This window comes from Harmonia axyridis, chromosome 1 (assembly GCF_914767665.1).
Source record: "Harmonia axyridis chromosome 1, icHarAxyr1.1, whole genome shotgun sequence".
Taxonomy (NCBI): Eukaryota; Metazoa; Arthropoda; class Insecta; order Coleoptera; family Coccinellidae; genus Harmonia; species Harmonia axyridis.
This window is the reverse complement of record NC_059501.1, coordinates 46,100,345-46,114,535: the sequence shown is the minus strand read 5'-3', so window position 1 is coordinate 46,114,535 and position 14,191 is coordinate 46,100,345. Positions and strand designations below refer to the sequence as shown.

Here is a 14,191-nt window from a genome sequence, read left to right as displayed (position 1 = left end):
TATTGACACGAATTTGTGGGATGAGAACATAGACAATAAGTTGAGCAAGGATTTGTGATCGAGTGAAGTGAATTTCTACAGAGAGATGAGCCGAGAAAGGGGCACCTACCTGTTATTCCATGAAATTTATCATCTTCTTGAAGATTCGACTCCGGTTCCACTGCTCTAGAATGAACTTTTTCTAACTTGGAAATAATAGTTTTATGATCTTGAGAGGAAGAACGGTCATCTCTTCCAAAAAAACAAGGTTCTAGAGCAACAGATTGTGAACAGCACCAAGGAGTACAGTCAGGGCAACAGCGTTTAACAATTTTATGATCTCCACTTTCAAAATCTTTGAATTCTGATGGATTAAACATTCGTTTATTTTGGGAATTGATATTAATCTCCTGATCCTTTTGTTGTCTGTTGTTATCCATAATGAAAGAAAGAAGAGGACATGAGCATGGTTGAGAAGAGGGATATGGATGAGTATATGGACATAGTAAAGGAAAGGGGTGTTGGGAATCACATGGCGGATAAGAACAACGATTTCTGATTTCATGATAACGAAGTTTATCTGGAGTGTCAGATATACTTCTTATATAACAATTGGAGCATGATGATAAGGCAGGAGCAGAACAGATGCATGAAAATGTATATGGACAAGAACAATGATAATATGCAGCACAAGGACATATATGTGAATGGAAGTCTGAACAGGGATATAAATAAATATGACGACATCTCTCACAACATATGAAATCACAGGATGGAAGACAAGAATAACAGCTAGGACAGGGACAAGAAGCAGAATGAGGGCATGCATAGGAAATAGGATCATATGACACTAATGGACAGCGATTCTTTATTCTATGAAATTTTGTTTTTATTTCTCTTTTAATCGCATCGAGACATGAGCAAAGCAAAGAACATGATTTGGAACACTGATAAGGAGAACAAGGATATGAATATGAACATAATTCATCTGGAGATAGACATACGTCGAAAGGAGATAAACATCCACAGGGTGGTGAAAATTGGTAAGGAGGGGGGCAGATCAAGGGATCACAAGGAAAAGGACATGAGCATGAACAAGCGCAACTACAAGAATTGCAAGGATACGAACAACAATCACATGAATTTGCACATCTATCTTCCTTCACAACTTCTGAAGGATTTTTAGTAGAAGAACTTATAGAACGTTCCTCGACGTTATGGAATTTATTGGTTTCTAAAGCCTTTCTCGCAGAAGGACTGCAACAAGGGCATGGACAAGGATATGAACAAGGATATGGGCATGTACCAGGGCATGAACTAGGACAAGGACAAAAGCAAGAACTAACAAATGGACTAGTTGTTGGTTCACAATTCAATATGGTATGTCGCTTCTTCATATCATTAAGACAATATTTTAGAGCAGAAGGTTTTTGAGACGGTTCCACAATTTTATGAGACTCACCAGATTCGAATTTTCTTTTAACCCGATGCGCAATTTGAAAATCAGAACATGAACTAGAACATGGATAACCACAAGGACAAGAGCAAGGGCATGAACTAGGTAAAGGTATGGGTTCACAACACGACGGATTAGGAAGACAACGATCTTCGATGAAATGCAAGTTACCTTGTTCACTGGAGATACTTGAAGATTGTTTTAAGTCTCTGTGGTAATTAGAAGAAGGGCAAATATAAGTATCAGAGGAAGGAGAAATGCAAGAACACGGACAAGGACAAGGACACGGACAAGAACACGGACAAGGAAAAGAACATGGACAAGTACAAGTACTAGGTAATGGTAATGGTTCGCAACAAGGAAGACAACGGTCTGTAATATCATGTGACTGATATTCTTGACCGGAAACTCCTACAGATCGTTCCAATGGTTGATGAGAGTCAGAAGATTCAAAGTGCCTTTTTGTCGGATGATCACTGTGAAGATTAAAAAAGGAACAAGAATAAGGATAAGCACAAGGACTAGAACAATGATAAGAACAAGGACAAAGCATTGGTTTGGAACAGCTGTGATAAGGAATACAACGGTCAGTAATATCATGTGACCCATAATCTTGACAGGAAGCTGCTACATATCCTTCCAGGGGTTCACAAGGGGAAAAAGATTCAAATTCCCTTTTTGAAGGATGATCAATTTGACAATTGGAAAAAGGACAAGAAGAAGGAGAAAGGCAGGGACAAGGGCAAGGGCAAGGACCAGAACAAGGATACGAACAAGGACACGAACAAGGACAAGAACAGGGACAAGGACAAGGGATTTGTTCACAACAAGATGAACATGGAACACAACGGTTGGTTTTATCATGTGACCAATTGTCTCTATTAGAAGCTCCTTCATATAGTTCCATCGGTTCATGAAATTCAAAGTGCCTTTTTATCGGATGATTGAAAGCAGGACAGGAACACGGATACGGACAAGAACAAGGGCAAGGACATGGACAAGAACAAGGACATGGACATGGACAAGGACAAGAAGAAGAACAAGGACAAGGACATGGACATGGACCAGGACATGGTATTTGTTCGCAACAGGAGGGACAAGGAAGACAACGCTCGGTTATATCATGTGACCAACAGTCTCGACTTGAAGAATCAACAGATCGTTCTACGGGTTTATGCGATTTGGAAGATTGGATTTCTCTTTTTTCCGGATGATTGTTGTGATAATCAAAAGATGGAAATGCATAAGAACAAGGGCAAGGACAAGGACAAGGACAAGGACAAGGACAAGGACAAGGACAAGGACAAGGACAAGGACAAGAACAAGGACAAGGACAAGAACAAGGACAAGAACAAGATATAGGTTCGCAACAGGAGGAGCAAGGGAGACAACGGTTGGTGATATCATGTGACAAAATATCTCGACTGGAAGATTCTTCAGACCGTTTAATGAGCTTATGAGCTTTAGAAGATTCAATTTCTCTATTCATTCGATGATCACTGTGATAATCGGAAAAAGGACAACGACTAGAATAATCACAAGGACAAGGGGAAGGGCAAGGGCAAGGGCAAGGATAAGGACAATTACAAGTACAAGGATTGGGAATTGGTTCACAACAGGACTGACAAGGAAGGCAACGGTCAGTATTATCATGTGACAAAAATTCTTCACTGGAATATCCTACAGATTGTTCCACGGGTTTATGTGATTTGGAGGACTCGATTCTTCTTTTTGACAGATGATTACTTCGAGAATTATAGGAAGGACAAGGACCAGCACAAGGGCAAGAAGAAGGACATGGACAAGGACAAGTAGAAGGATAGGGACAAGGACAAGGACAGGGAATTGGGTCACAACAAGGTGAACAAGGAAGACAACGGTTGGCTCTAGAATGTGACCAATACTTTCGATTGGAAGATTCTTCAGATCTTTCAACTGGTTTATAAAATTTGGAAGATTCGATTTCACTCGTCGTTAGATGATTGTGAAAATTAGAAACAGCACGAAGACAAGGATGAGAACATGGACATGGACAAGGACAAGAGATTGGTTCACAACAAGAAGTACAAGAAAGACAACGGTCAAAACTATCGGGTGACCCAAAATCTCGACTAGAAAATCCTACAGATAGCTCCATAGGTTTATGAGATTTGGAATATTCGATTTCCCTTTTTGTCAGATGGTCATTGTGGAAATTGGAAGAAGAACAAAGACAAGGACAAGGACAAGGTAATGGACAAGGACATGGACAAGGACACGACCAAGTACATGGACATGGACAAGTACAAGGACAGGGGATTGATTCACAACAAGATGAACAAGGAAGACAACGGTCAGTTATATCGTGAGACCAAAATTCTTGACAAGAAGATCCTACAGATCGTTCCACAGGTTTATGAGATCTGGAAAATTCGTTTTCTCTTTTTGTCAGATGGTTATTCTGGAAATTGGCAGGAGAACAAAGACAAGGACATGGACAAGGTAATGGATTAGGACATGAACAAGGACATGGACAAGGACATTGACAAGGGCATGGACAAGGAGATGGACAAGAACATGAACACGGACAAGGACATGGAATAGGTTCACAACAACATGAACAAGGAAGACAACGGTCGGTTATATCGTGAGAACGAAATACTTGACTGAAAGATCCTTCAGATCGTTGCACAGGTTCATGAGATTTGAAAGATTTGATTTCCCTCTTTTTCAGATGATCATTGTGGAAATTAGAAGCAGGAGAAATACAAGGACAAGAACATGGACCTGGACAAGGTGATGGGCAAGGACAAGGGCAAGAACAAGGGCAAGGACACGGACAAGGACAAGAACAAGGACAGATTGGTTCACAACATGATGAACAAGGAAGACAACGGTCAGTTATATCATGTGACCAAAATTCTTGACTGGAAGATCCTTCAGATAGTTGTACGGGCTTACGAGATCTGCCAAATACGTTTTCCCTTTTTTGGCAAAAGTTAGAAGCAGGACAAAGACAAGGACAACAGCATGGACATGGACAAGGTGATGGACAAGAGCAAGAACAAGGACAAGGACAAGGACACGGACAAGGACACGGACAAGGACACGGACAAGGACAAGAACAAGGACAAGGATAGGTAATGGGATCACAACAAGATGAACAAGGAAGACAACGGACGAAATTATCATGTGACCGAAATTCCTCACTTGAAGATTTTTTAGATCGTTGCACAGGCTTGAATGATTTGTCGGATTCGATTTCCCTCTTTTTCAGATTATCATTGTGAAACTCAGAAACAGGACAAAGACAAGGAAAAGAGCATGGACATGGACAAGGTGTTGAACAAGAACAAGGACACGGACAAGGACAAGAACAAGGACACGGACACGGACACGGACAAGAACAAGGACAAGGATAGGAAATTGGCTCACAGCAGGATGAACAAGGAAGACAACGGTTGGTTATATCATGTGACCAAAATACCTGACTGGATGACCCTTCGGATCGTTCCACGGGTTTATGAGATTTGGAAGATTCGGTTTCTCGTTCTTTCAGATGAATATTGTGGATATTAGAAGAAGGACAAAGACATGGACAAGAGCATGGAAGTGAACAAGGTAAGGAACAAGGATAAGGACAAGAACAAGGATACGGACAAGGTGATGGACAAGAACAAGAACAAGGACAGGGGATTGATTCACAACATGATGAACAAGGAAGACAACGGTCGATAATATCATGTGAACAGAATTCACCACTGGAAGATCCTTCAGATCGTTCCACGGTTTTATGAGATTTGGAAGATTCGATTCCTCGTTTTTTCAGATGATAATTGTCTAAATTAGATGAAGGACAAACACAAGGACAAGACCATGGACATGGAAATGGTAGAGGACAAGAACTAGGACACGGACAAGGACAAGGACAAGGACAGAGGATTGGTTCACAACAAGATGAACAAGAAAGACAACGGTCGGCTATATTATGTGACAAATATTCATGATTGGAAGATCCTACAGATCGATCCACGTGTTCATGAGATTTGGAAGATTCGATTTCTCGTTTTTTCAGAAGGTTATTGTGGAAATTAGAAGAAGAACAAAGACAAGGACATGGACAAGGACATGGACAGGGACATGGACATGGATATGAACAAGTACTCGGACAAGGACATGAACAAGGACATGGACTTGGACAGGAACAAGGACAAGGACAGGGGATTGCTTCACAACAAGATGCACAAGGAAGACAACGGTCGGCTATATCATGTGACCAAAATTCTTGACTGGAAGATCCTTCGGATTTTTCTATTGGCTCATGAGATTTGAAAGATTCGATTTCTTTTTTTGTCAGATGGTCATTGTGGAAATTGGAAGACGAACAAAGACAAGGACATGAACAAGGACAAGGACATGGGCAAGTACATGGACAAGGACATGGACAAGGACAAGGACATGGGCAAGGACATGGACAAGAACATGAACAAGGACATGGACAAGGGATTGGTTCACAACAAGATGAACAAGGAAGACATCGATCGGTTAAATCATGCGACCAATCTTCTTGACTGGAAGATCCTTCAGAGAGTTGAAGAGTTTTATCAGATTCGGATGATTTGATTTCCCTTTTATTTAGATTATTATTTTGAAAATTGGAAGTAGAACAAAGACAAGGACATAAACAAGGACAAGGACAAGGACATGAACAAGGACATGGACAAGGACATGGACTAGGACAAGTGCAAGGACATGGACAAGGACATGGACAAGGACAGGAACAAGAACAAGGACAGGGGATTGGTTCACAACAACATGAACAAGGTAGGCAACGGTCGGTGATATCATGCGACCAAAGTTCTTGACTGGAAGGACCAATAGATCGTTGCTCGAGTTTATGAAATTTGGATGATTCAATTTTTCTTTTTTTCAGATTATTATTTTGAAAATTGGGGGCAGGACAAAGACAAGGACAAGAGCATGGACAAGGACATGGACAAGGACATTGACAAGGACATGGACAAGGACATGGACAAGGACATGAACAAGGACATGGACAAGGCGATGTGCAAGGACAAGAACAAGGACAAGGATAGGGGATTTCTTCACAACAAGATGAACAAGGAAGACAACGGTCGGTTATATCATGTGACCAACTTTCTTGAGTGGAAGATCCTTCAGATCGTTCCACGGGTTTATGAGATTTTGAAGATTCGATTTCTCGTTTTTTTAGATGGTCATTGCGGAAATTGGAAGACGAAGAACGAAGACAAGGACATGGACAAGGAGATTGACAAGGACATGGACAGGGACAAGGACATGGACAAGGACAAGCACAAGGACATGGACATGGACATGGACATGGACATGGACATGGACATGAACATGGACAAGGACATGAACAAGGACAAGGACAGGCGATTGGTTCACAGCAAGATGAACAAGGAAGACAACGGTTGGTAATATCATGAGACCAACATTCTTGACTGGTGGATCCTTGAGATCGTTGCACTGGTTTATGAGATCTGGATGATTCGATTTCCCTTTTTGTCAGATGATTATTCTGAAAATTGGCAGGAGAACAAAGACAAGGACATGGACAAGGACATGGACAAGGACATGGACAAGGACATGGACAAGGACATGGACAAGGACATGGACAAGGACATGGACAAGAACATGGACATGGACATGAACAAGGACAAGGACAGGCGATTGGTTCACAGCAAGATGAACAAGGAAGACAACGGTTGGTAATATCATGAGACCAATATTCTTGACTGGTGGATCCTTGAGATCGTTGTCCTGATTTATGAGATCTGGATGATTCGATTTCCCTTTTTGTCAGATGATTATTCTGAAAATTGGCAGGAGAACAAAGACAAGGACATGGACAAGGACATGGACAAGGACATGGACAAGGACATGGACAAGAACATGGACATGGACATGAACAAGGACATGGACACGAACATGAACAAGAACAAGGACAGGGGATTGGTTCACAACAAGATGAGCAAGGAAGGCAACGGTTAGTGATATCATGAGACCAAAATTTTTGACTAAACGGTCCTACAGATCGTTGCTCGGATTCAAGAAATTTGTATGATTTGATTTCTCTTTTTTTCAGATGATTATCCTGAAAATTAGAAGCAGAATAAAGACAAGGACAAGAGCATGGACAAGGACATGGACAAGGACATGGACAAGGACATGGACAAGGACATGAACAAGGACATGGAAATGGACATGGACAAGGAGATGGGCAAGGACAGGAACATGAACAAGGACAGGGAATTGGTTCACAACAACATGAACAAGGAAGGCAACGGTCGGTGATATCATGTGACCAAATTTCTCGAGTGGAAGATTCTTTAGATCGTTCCACGGGTTTTTGAGATTCGGAAGATTCGATTTCTCGTTTTTGAAGATGAATATTGTGGAAATTAGTAGAAGGACAAAGACAAGGAAAAGGGCATGGACATGGACAAGGTAACGGACAAGGACAAGAGCATGGACATGGACAAGGACATGGTATTGTTTCACAACAAGATGAACAAGGAAGACAACGGTCGGTTATATCATGGGACCTAAATTCTTGAGTGGAAGACCCTCCGGATACTCCCATGGCTTTTTGAGATTTGGAGTCTTCGATTTCCCTCTTTTTCAGATTATCATTGTGAAACTCAGAAACAGGACAAAGACAAGGAAAAGAGCATGGACATGGACAAGGACAAGAACAAGGGCATGAACATGGACAAGGTAATGAACAAGGACAAGAGCATGGACAGGAACAAGGTAATGGACAAGAACAAGAGCATGGACATGGACAAGTACAAGGAGAAGGGCAAGGACAAGAACAAGGTAATTGTTCGCAACAGGAGAGGCAAGGATGACAACGGTCGGTGATGTCATGTGACCCATATTTTTGACAAGAAGTTTCTACTGATAGTTCCACGGGTTTATTGGATTCGGAAGATTCGATTTCTCTTTTTGTCTTATGATCACTCCTATAATTAGACGCACTTGAACAAGAATAAGGACAAGGAAAAGGACAAGGACAAGGAGAAGGACAAGGAGATGGACAAGAACAAGGACAAGGACAAGGTAAACAACGGTCTGTTATATCATGACACCAATTTCTTTGTTTAGAAAATTCTACAGATCGGTCCATGGGTTTATGCGTTTCGGTAATTCCGGTTCTTCCTTTGTCAAGTTGATCACTGGGATAATCAGGTAATGAACGAGAACACTCATAAGTACAAGCGCAAAGACATGGACAAGGACATGGACAAGGACATGGGCAAGGACATGGACAAGGACATGGACAAGGACATGGACAAGGACATGGACAGGGACATGGACAGGGTATTGATTCGCAACAGGAAGGACAAGGGAGACATCGATCAGTAATATCATGTGACCCAAATTCTTTACTGTAAGCTCCTTCAGATCTTAGTACGGGATTATGAGATTTGGAAGATTCGCTTTCCCTTCTTGTTAGCTGATCACTCTGATAATTAGAAGAACAAGAGCATGGACATGGATAAGTACAAGGAACAGGACAGGCTAATTGATCATAACAGGAGCTACAAGGAAGACAACGGTCGGTCATATGATGTGACCAATTATCTTCATTTAATGACCTTACATATCGTTCCTCGGATTCATGAGGTTCAGATGATTCGAATGCCCTGTTTATCGGTTGATCATTGTAATAATCATGAGATGAACAAGAAGGACAAGCATAGGGACAAGGGCAAGGGCAAGGACAAGGACAAGGGCAAGGACAAGGACAAGGGCAAGAACAAGGGAAAGGATAAGGACAAGGCATTGTTTCACAACAAGATGGACAAGAAAGACAACGGTGACTTATATCACGTGCTGAATATTCTTGACCAGATGTTTCATCGGATCCCTCCACGGGCTCGTGGTCTTCTGAATTTTCGAAATCCCTTTTTGTCTGATGATTCTGGTCATCATTATAAGAAGGATGAGCATAAGGACAAGGACAAGGACAAGGATAAGGGCAAGGACAAGGACATGAACAAGGACATGAACAAGGACATGAACAAGGACAAGGATCAGGACAGGGGATTGGTTCACAACATGATGAACAAGGAAGACAACGGTCGGTCATATCATGTGACCAAAATTCTTGACTGAAAGATCCTACAGATCGTTTCACAGGCTTCTGACATTTTGAAAATTCGGTTTCTCTTTTTGTCGAATGATCACTGTGAAGACAAGTAGATGGACAAGGATAAGGACATGGAGAGGGGCAAGGACAAGAACATGGACAAGAACATGGACAAGAACAAGGACATGCACTAGAACAAGAATAAGGACAAGAACAAGGACAAGGACAAGAACATGGACAAGAATAAGGGCAAGGACAAGATATTGGTTCGCAGCAGGAGGAGCAAGGAAGACAACGGTCGGTTATACCCCGTACCCAATTTTCTTCACTGGAGGATTCAACTGATTGTTTCATGGGTGTGTGAGATTTTGAAGATTCAAATTCCCTTTTTGTTCGATGATCACTGTAATAATCAGAAGAAGGACAAGGATAGAGGCAAGGACAAGGACAAGGACAAGGATAAGGACAGGGTAAAAGAATTGGATCGCAACAAGAGGAAAAAGGAACACAACGGTCAATTATATCATGTCGATTGGAAGATTCAATATATCGTTTTGAGGGTTCATTTGATTTGGTGTGTTCGAACTCTCTCTTCATAGGACAAGTACATGGACATGAAGGACATGCACAAGGACATGGACATGAACATGAACAAGGACAAGGGCTTGGACAAATACATGGGCATGGACATGGGCATGGACATGGGCATGAGCATGGACATGGGCATGGACATGGGCATGGACATGGGCATGGACATGGGCATGGACATGGGCATGGACATGGGCATGGACATGGGCATGGACATGGGCATGGACATGGGCATGGACATGGGCATGGGCATGGACATGGGCATGGACATGGGCATGGACATGAGCATGGACATGGGCATGGACATGAGCATGGACATGGGCATGGACATGGGCATGGACATGGGCATGGACTAGGGCAAATACATGGAGAGGGACATAAACAAGTACTTGAACAAAGACAAGAATATGGACATGAACAAGGTGGAGAACATAATGCAGACATCAATTCACAACAAGAAGGACAAGAAAGACTTCGGTCTTTCAAAGAATGTGAAGAATATGATCCTTCAAAATCCCTTTTCATTAGATGGTTACTGAGATAGTTAGAACAAGGAGCAAAATAACGAAAAGAAGAAAAACAAGGATTGGAATGGCAAGAACAAGAATACCAATCAGGTATTTGTCCAAAATCAGAAGAGGTACAACGGTCTTCAATATCATGTGAGTTTGATTTATGACTGAAAGGATTCAAGAAACAGTCCTTACTGCCATGTGAATCCTTTTTTTCTAGTTCTCTTTTCACCAGATGAGAAATACATGGACATGGACAAGGACAAGGACAAGGACAAGGACAAGGACAAGGACAAGGACAGGTGCAAGTACAAGGTAATGGTTCGCAACAAGATAAGATACAACGGTCTCTTATACCATGTGAGTGGAATTCTTGGTCATTTTCTGATTCTTTGCAGGATTGCATATAATTAGGTGAACAAAAATATGGAGAAGAGGTGAAAATTTTCGATGGAAACTGTTCTGGATGATTCATTTCCGAGTTGCGTTCTCTGATTTTATGTACTTCATTTTCTGTTGGTGCTGTGAATGAAACGTCCGAACGAAGCCCACAAGGTAAGGAACAAGGACATGAACAAGGATTTGCACAAGAATCACAACTACATAGAAAAGGCTTATTTGAACATGGACAAGGTTCAAGAACACAGGGACATGATTTGCAGGAACATATATCTGGATATAAGCAAGGTGTAGACGAACAGGGATAAGGACATGAACATGGTTCACAACGACGATTTAAGGCATTACCTTTCCTATATCCTCTCTTATGAAATGAAGAATCTGACTTCGAATAGGTATCTGGTGAACGTTCACTAACAACGTGGTCTTCTGAATAGTCATCCGTATTAATTTTATCATTTTCTTTCACATGAGGTGAAGCAGTTGGGCAGGGATAAGATTGAAGTGGAGGATAAATACAAGGTGATGAGCAAGAAGTTGATTCGCTATATATGGGTGAGGATATATCTCTTGAACAAAATTCTTTTTTTGTCAATCCTGCTGAACTCAAACCAGGACTTTCCTTACATAACTGAGGATAAGGATTAGGAGTTGACTCGTATGGATCACAAGGGCAGGAAACTGATTCGCACTTATTAAGAATATAAGAACTTGGACCTGACTCACGGCATGATGGGCAGGGGTGGCAAGTGTTACACAAACGATTAGAGCATAGGTCTTCTGGACAATGACAAGGGGCAGATTCGCATACACGGGAATCATAACAACAAGGATCACAAGAACATGATTGACAAGAACAAGGATCCAATGAACACGATTCACACGAACAATGACAAGGGTCAGGCAATGGTTGACAAGGTAAACAAAACGTGTTGGGATCACAAGAGTTCCAACAAGGATCACAAAGTTGTCTTTTGTTTTCTAAATCAGCATCAGCAGATTCTATTCTTCTTGAAGGACCATAAAAACTATAATCTTGTTCACTGAAACTAGTGGGTTCCGATTGTCTTTCTGACCTTATGTTGCCATCATATCTACCAAAAAAAGGAATTTCATCATGCAAAGCTTTTTCTGACTCGTCAGGTTGACTACTGAAAAGTTTATTTTTCAATTTTGCTAGTTTTTCTCTAAATGATACTTGGCAAGAATGGTGATCAGTTTTTTGTAGTTTGAATTTTTTTTTTTTGCATTTTTTTTTTGGGTAGCAGCTCTTTTTCGATTCGAGAAAATAACTTTTTTCAATAGGTGCCTCTTCGTACTCATAATTATCTTCAAAATTTCGGCATGGAGCCATAACTCTACTGTACTTCTTCAATTTCGAATGTTTTTTGAAATTTTGACCTTCGGATAAATCGGGCTCTTCTCCGTAATCAGATTCCGTTCGTTTCTCTATAATTTCCGTTGGCTCATTTATTTCATCATCTTCTTTACCGTCTATAACGTCTCTCTTCTGTATGATGTGTTTATTAGTGGTAAAATCATAACTGTTCATTAATTTTCTGGAACAAATACAGTTGCAATAATCCAAAAAATTATTTTTGTCGTTCCGTAAATCAATAGTTTCTGGTACACCATTCATTTTCATGCCAAAATTTTTCTGATCGATAGTATTTGTATTCGATAAAGAATTGCACATCGCCTTGCTATTCCTGAATGAACAAATACGATCCATATATCTTATCCTAGTACATTTCGGATCATAAGTGTGATTGAATGTATCTGCTATATATCCCTTTGTATTTTTTGAATTTTCCTTTTCTTTCAAATGAAAAATATATTTTGTTTTATCGATTTTGTTATTCTTTTCTGTCCTGCTTGTTTCTATGATCCGATTCATTTCTGTATTCATCGACATATTATAATTTATGGCTTTAGTACTGCTGGTTGAATTCTTGAGTAACAGAGTGGTTGTCATCAGGACTGTAGGAAGTGTTATTGCAGAATAGAGCTTATCTGAAGTTGAACTTGAGTCTTCATTTAATTCTACTGATGTTTTTTGTGTAGGTGTATCGGTCAATGTACTAGTTGTCGTGGTCAATGTACTAGTTGTCGTGGATAATTCTATTCCAATAGTTGAATATTTTGCAGAGTCATCTTCATTTATCATATTATATATCTTACCAAACTTTTTCTCATTTTTTTGAGATGGCTCTGCAATAGAATCAATGAACTTCAAACTTCTAGATGGGTAAATATTACTATCAACAAGAGTTTGCATGATTGGAAATTCTCTTTTGAATCTCATTGGTTTCATATTTCCATTAATTGCTTTTGTGTAGTAAGGTTCATTATGAATCATGTTCCTTAAATTTTCGTTATGAATCATACTTCCAGGATCTTGAATGTATTCAGGGTCCATACAAGATCGATATTGATTTTGAGAATTAGATCTTGAAAATTCATCATCACTACCATAGTTCTTCTGAACCTGATCAATAATATTTTCCACAAATCTAGGAATGTTTTGCAGAGACTCAGATGATATGAAAGCTCGTTTCAATTCAGAAATAGTTTCTGGTTCTTTCAATTTCATAAAATTATTGATAAGATTGGAATCTTCTTTAGTTCCGTCATGTCCGATAGTATGCATTAAATAGTTATTTGATCTACTGTCGTGAGCATTTCTAATGTGTGTAGGTTGAAGAATATTTCGAAAAATATTAGCATGAGTAGGTTGATCGAATGGAATATTGTCATTGTTGTCGAAGGAATAAGTTTTGCATTTTTTGCCTTTATTCATACCAAGGTTTAGGTCTCTTTTGCTCTTCTCCCTTTGTGTATTAACTGCTATTTCTCTTTTTATGGTTGAAGATGGTTCTGAAGATTCTGTTGTGGTCAAGACAATATTGACTGGTTCATCGTTGGTGTTCTTGAAATCTGAATTCTTGGAGAGAAATAGCTCTCTTTTAGGGGCTGGGGTTATTCTCGCATATGTTGGATGTGTTGATCGTCCCAATTGGTTAAAAATAGTCATGAGAGCTTCATGAGCATCATTTTCCATCAATTCCGCGTTATTTCCTAAATTGATAACTCGTTTCCTATCTGGAAAAAAAAATTGATACAATTATAAAAATGAAA

General features: G+C 40.2%; 1 protein-coding gene across 1 annotated transcript in view; it reads right to left on the bottom strand.

Moving 5' to 3' along the window:
• LOC123671129 overlaps positions 1-14,191 on the bottom strand; it is a 503,163-nt gene that overhangs the window by 114,112 nt on the left and 374,860 nt on the right. Inside the window, exon 5 of the mRNA XM_045604823.1 lies at positions 110-14,155. Coding sequence (XP_045460779.1) covers positions 110-14,155 — 14,046 coding nt within the window. The remainder of the gene's footprint in view (positions 1-109; positions 14,156-14,191) is intronic.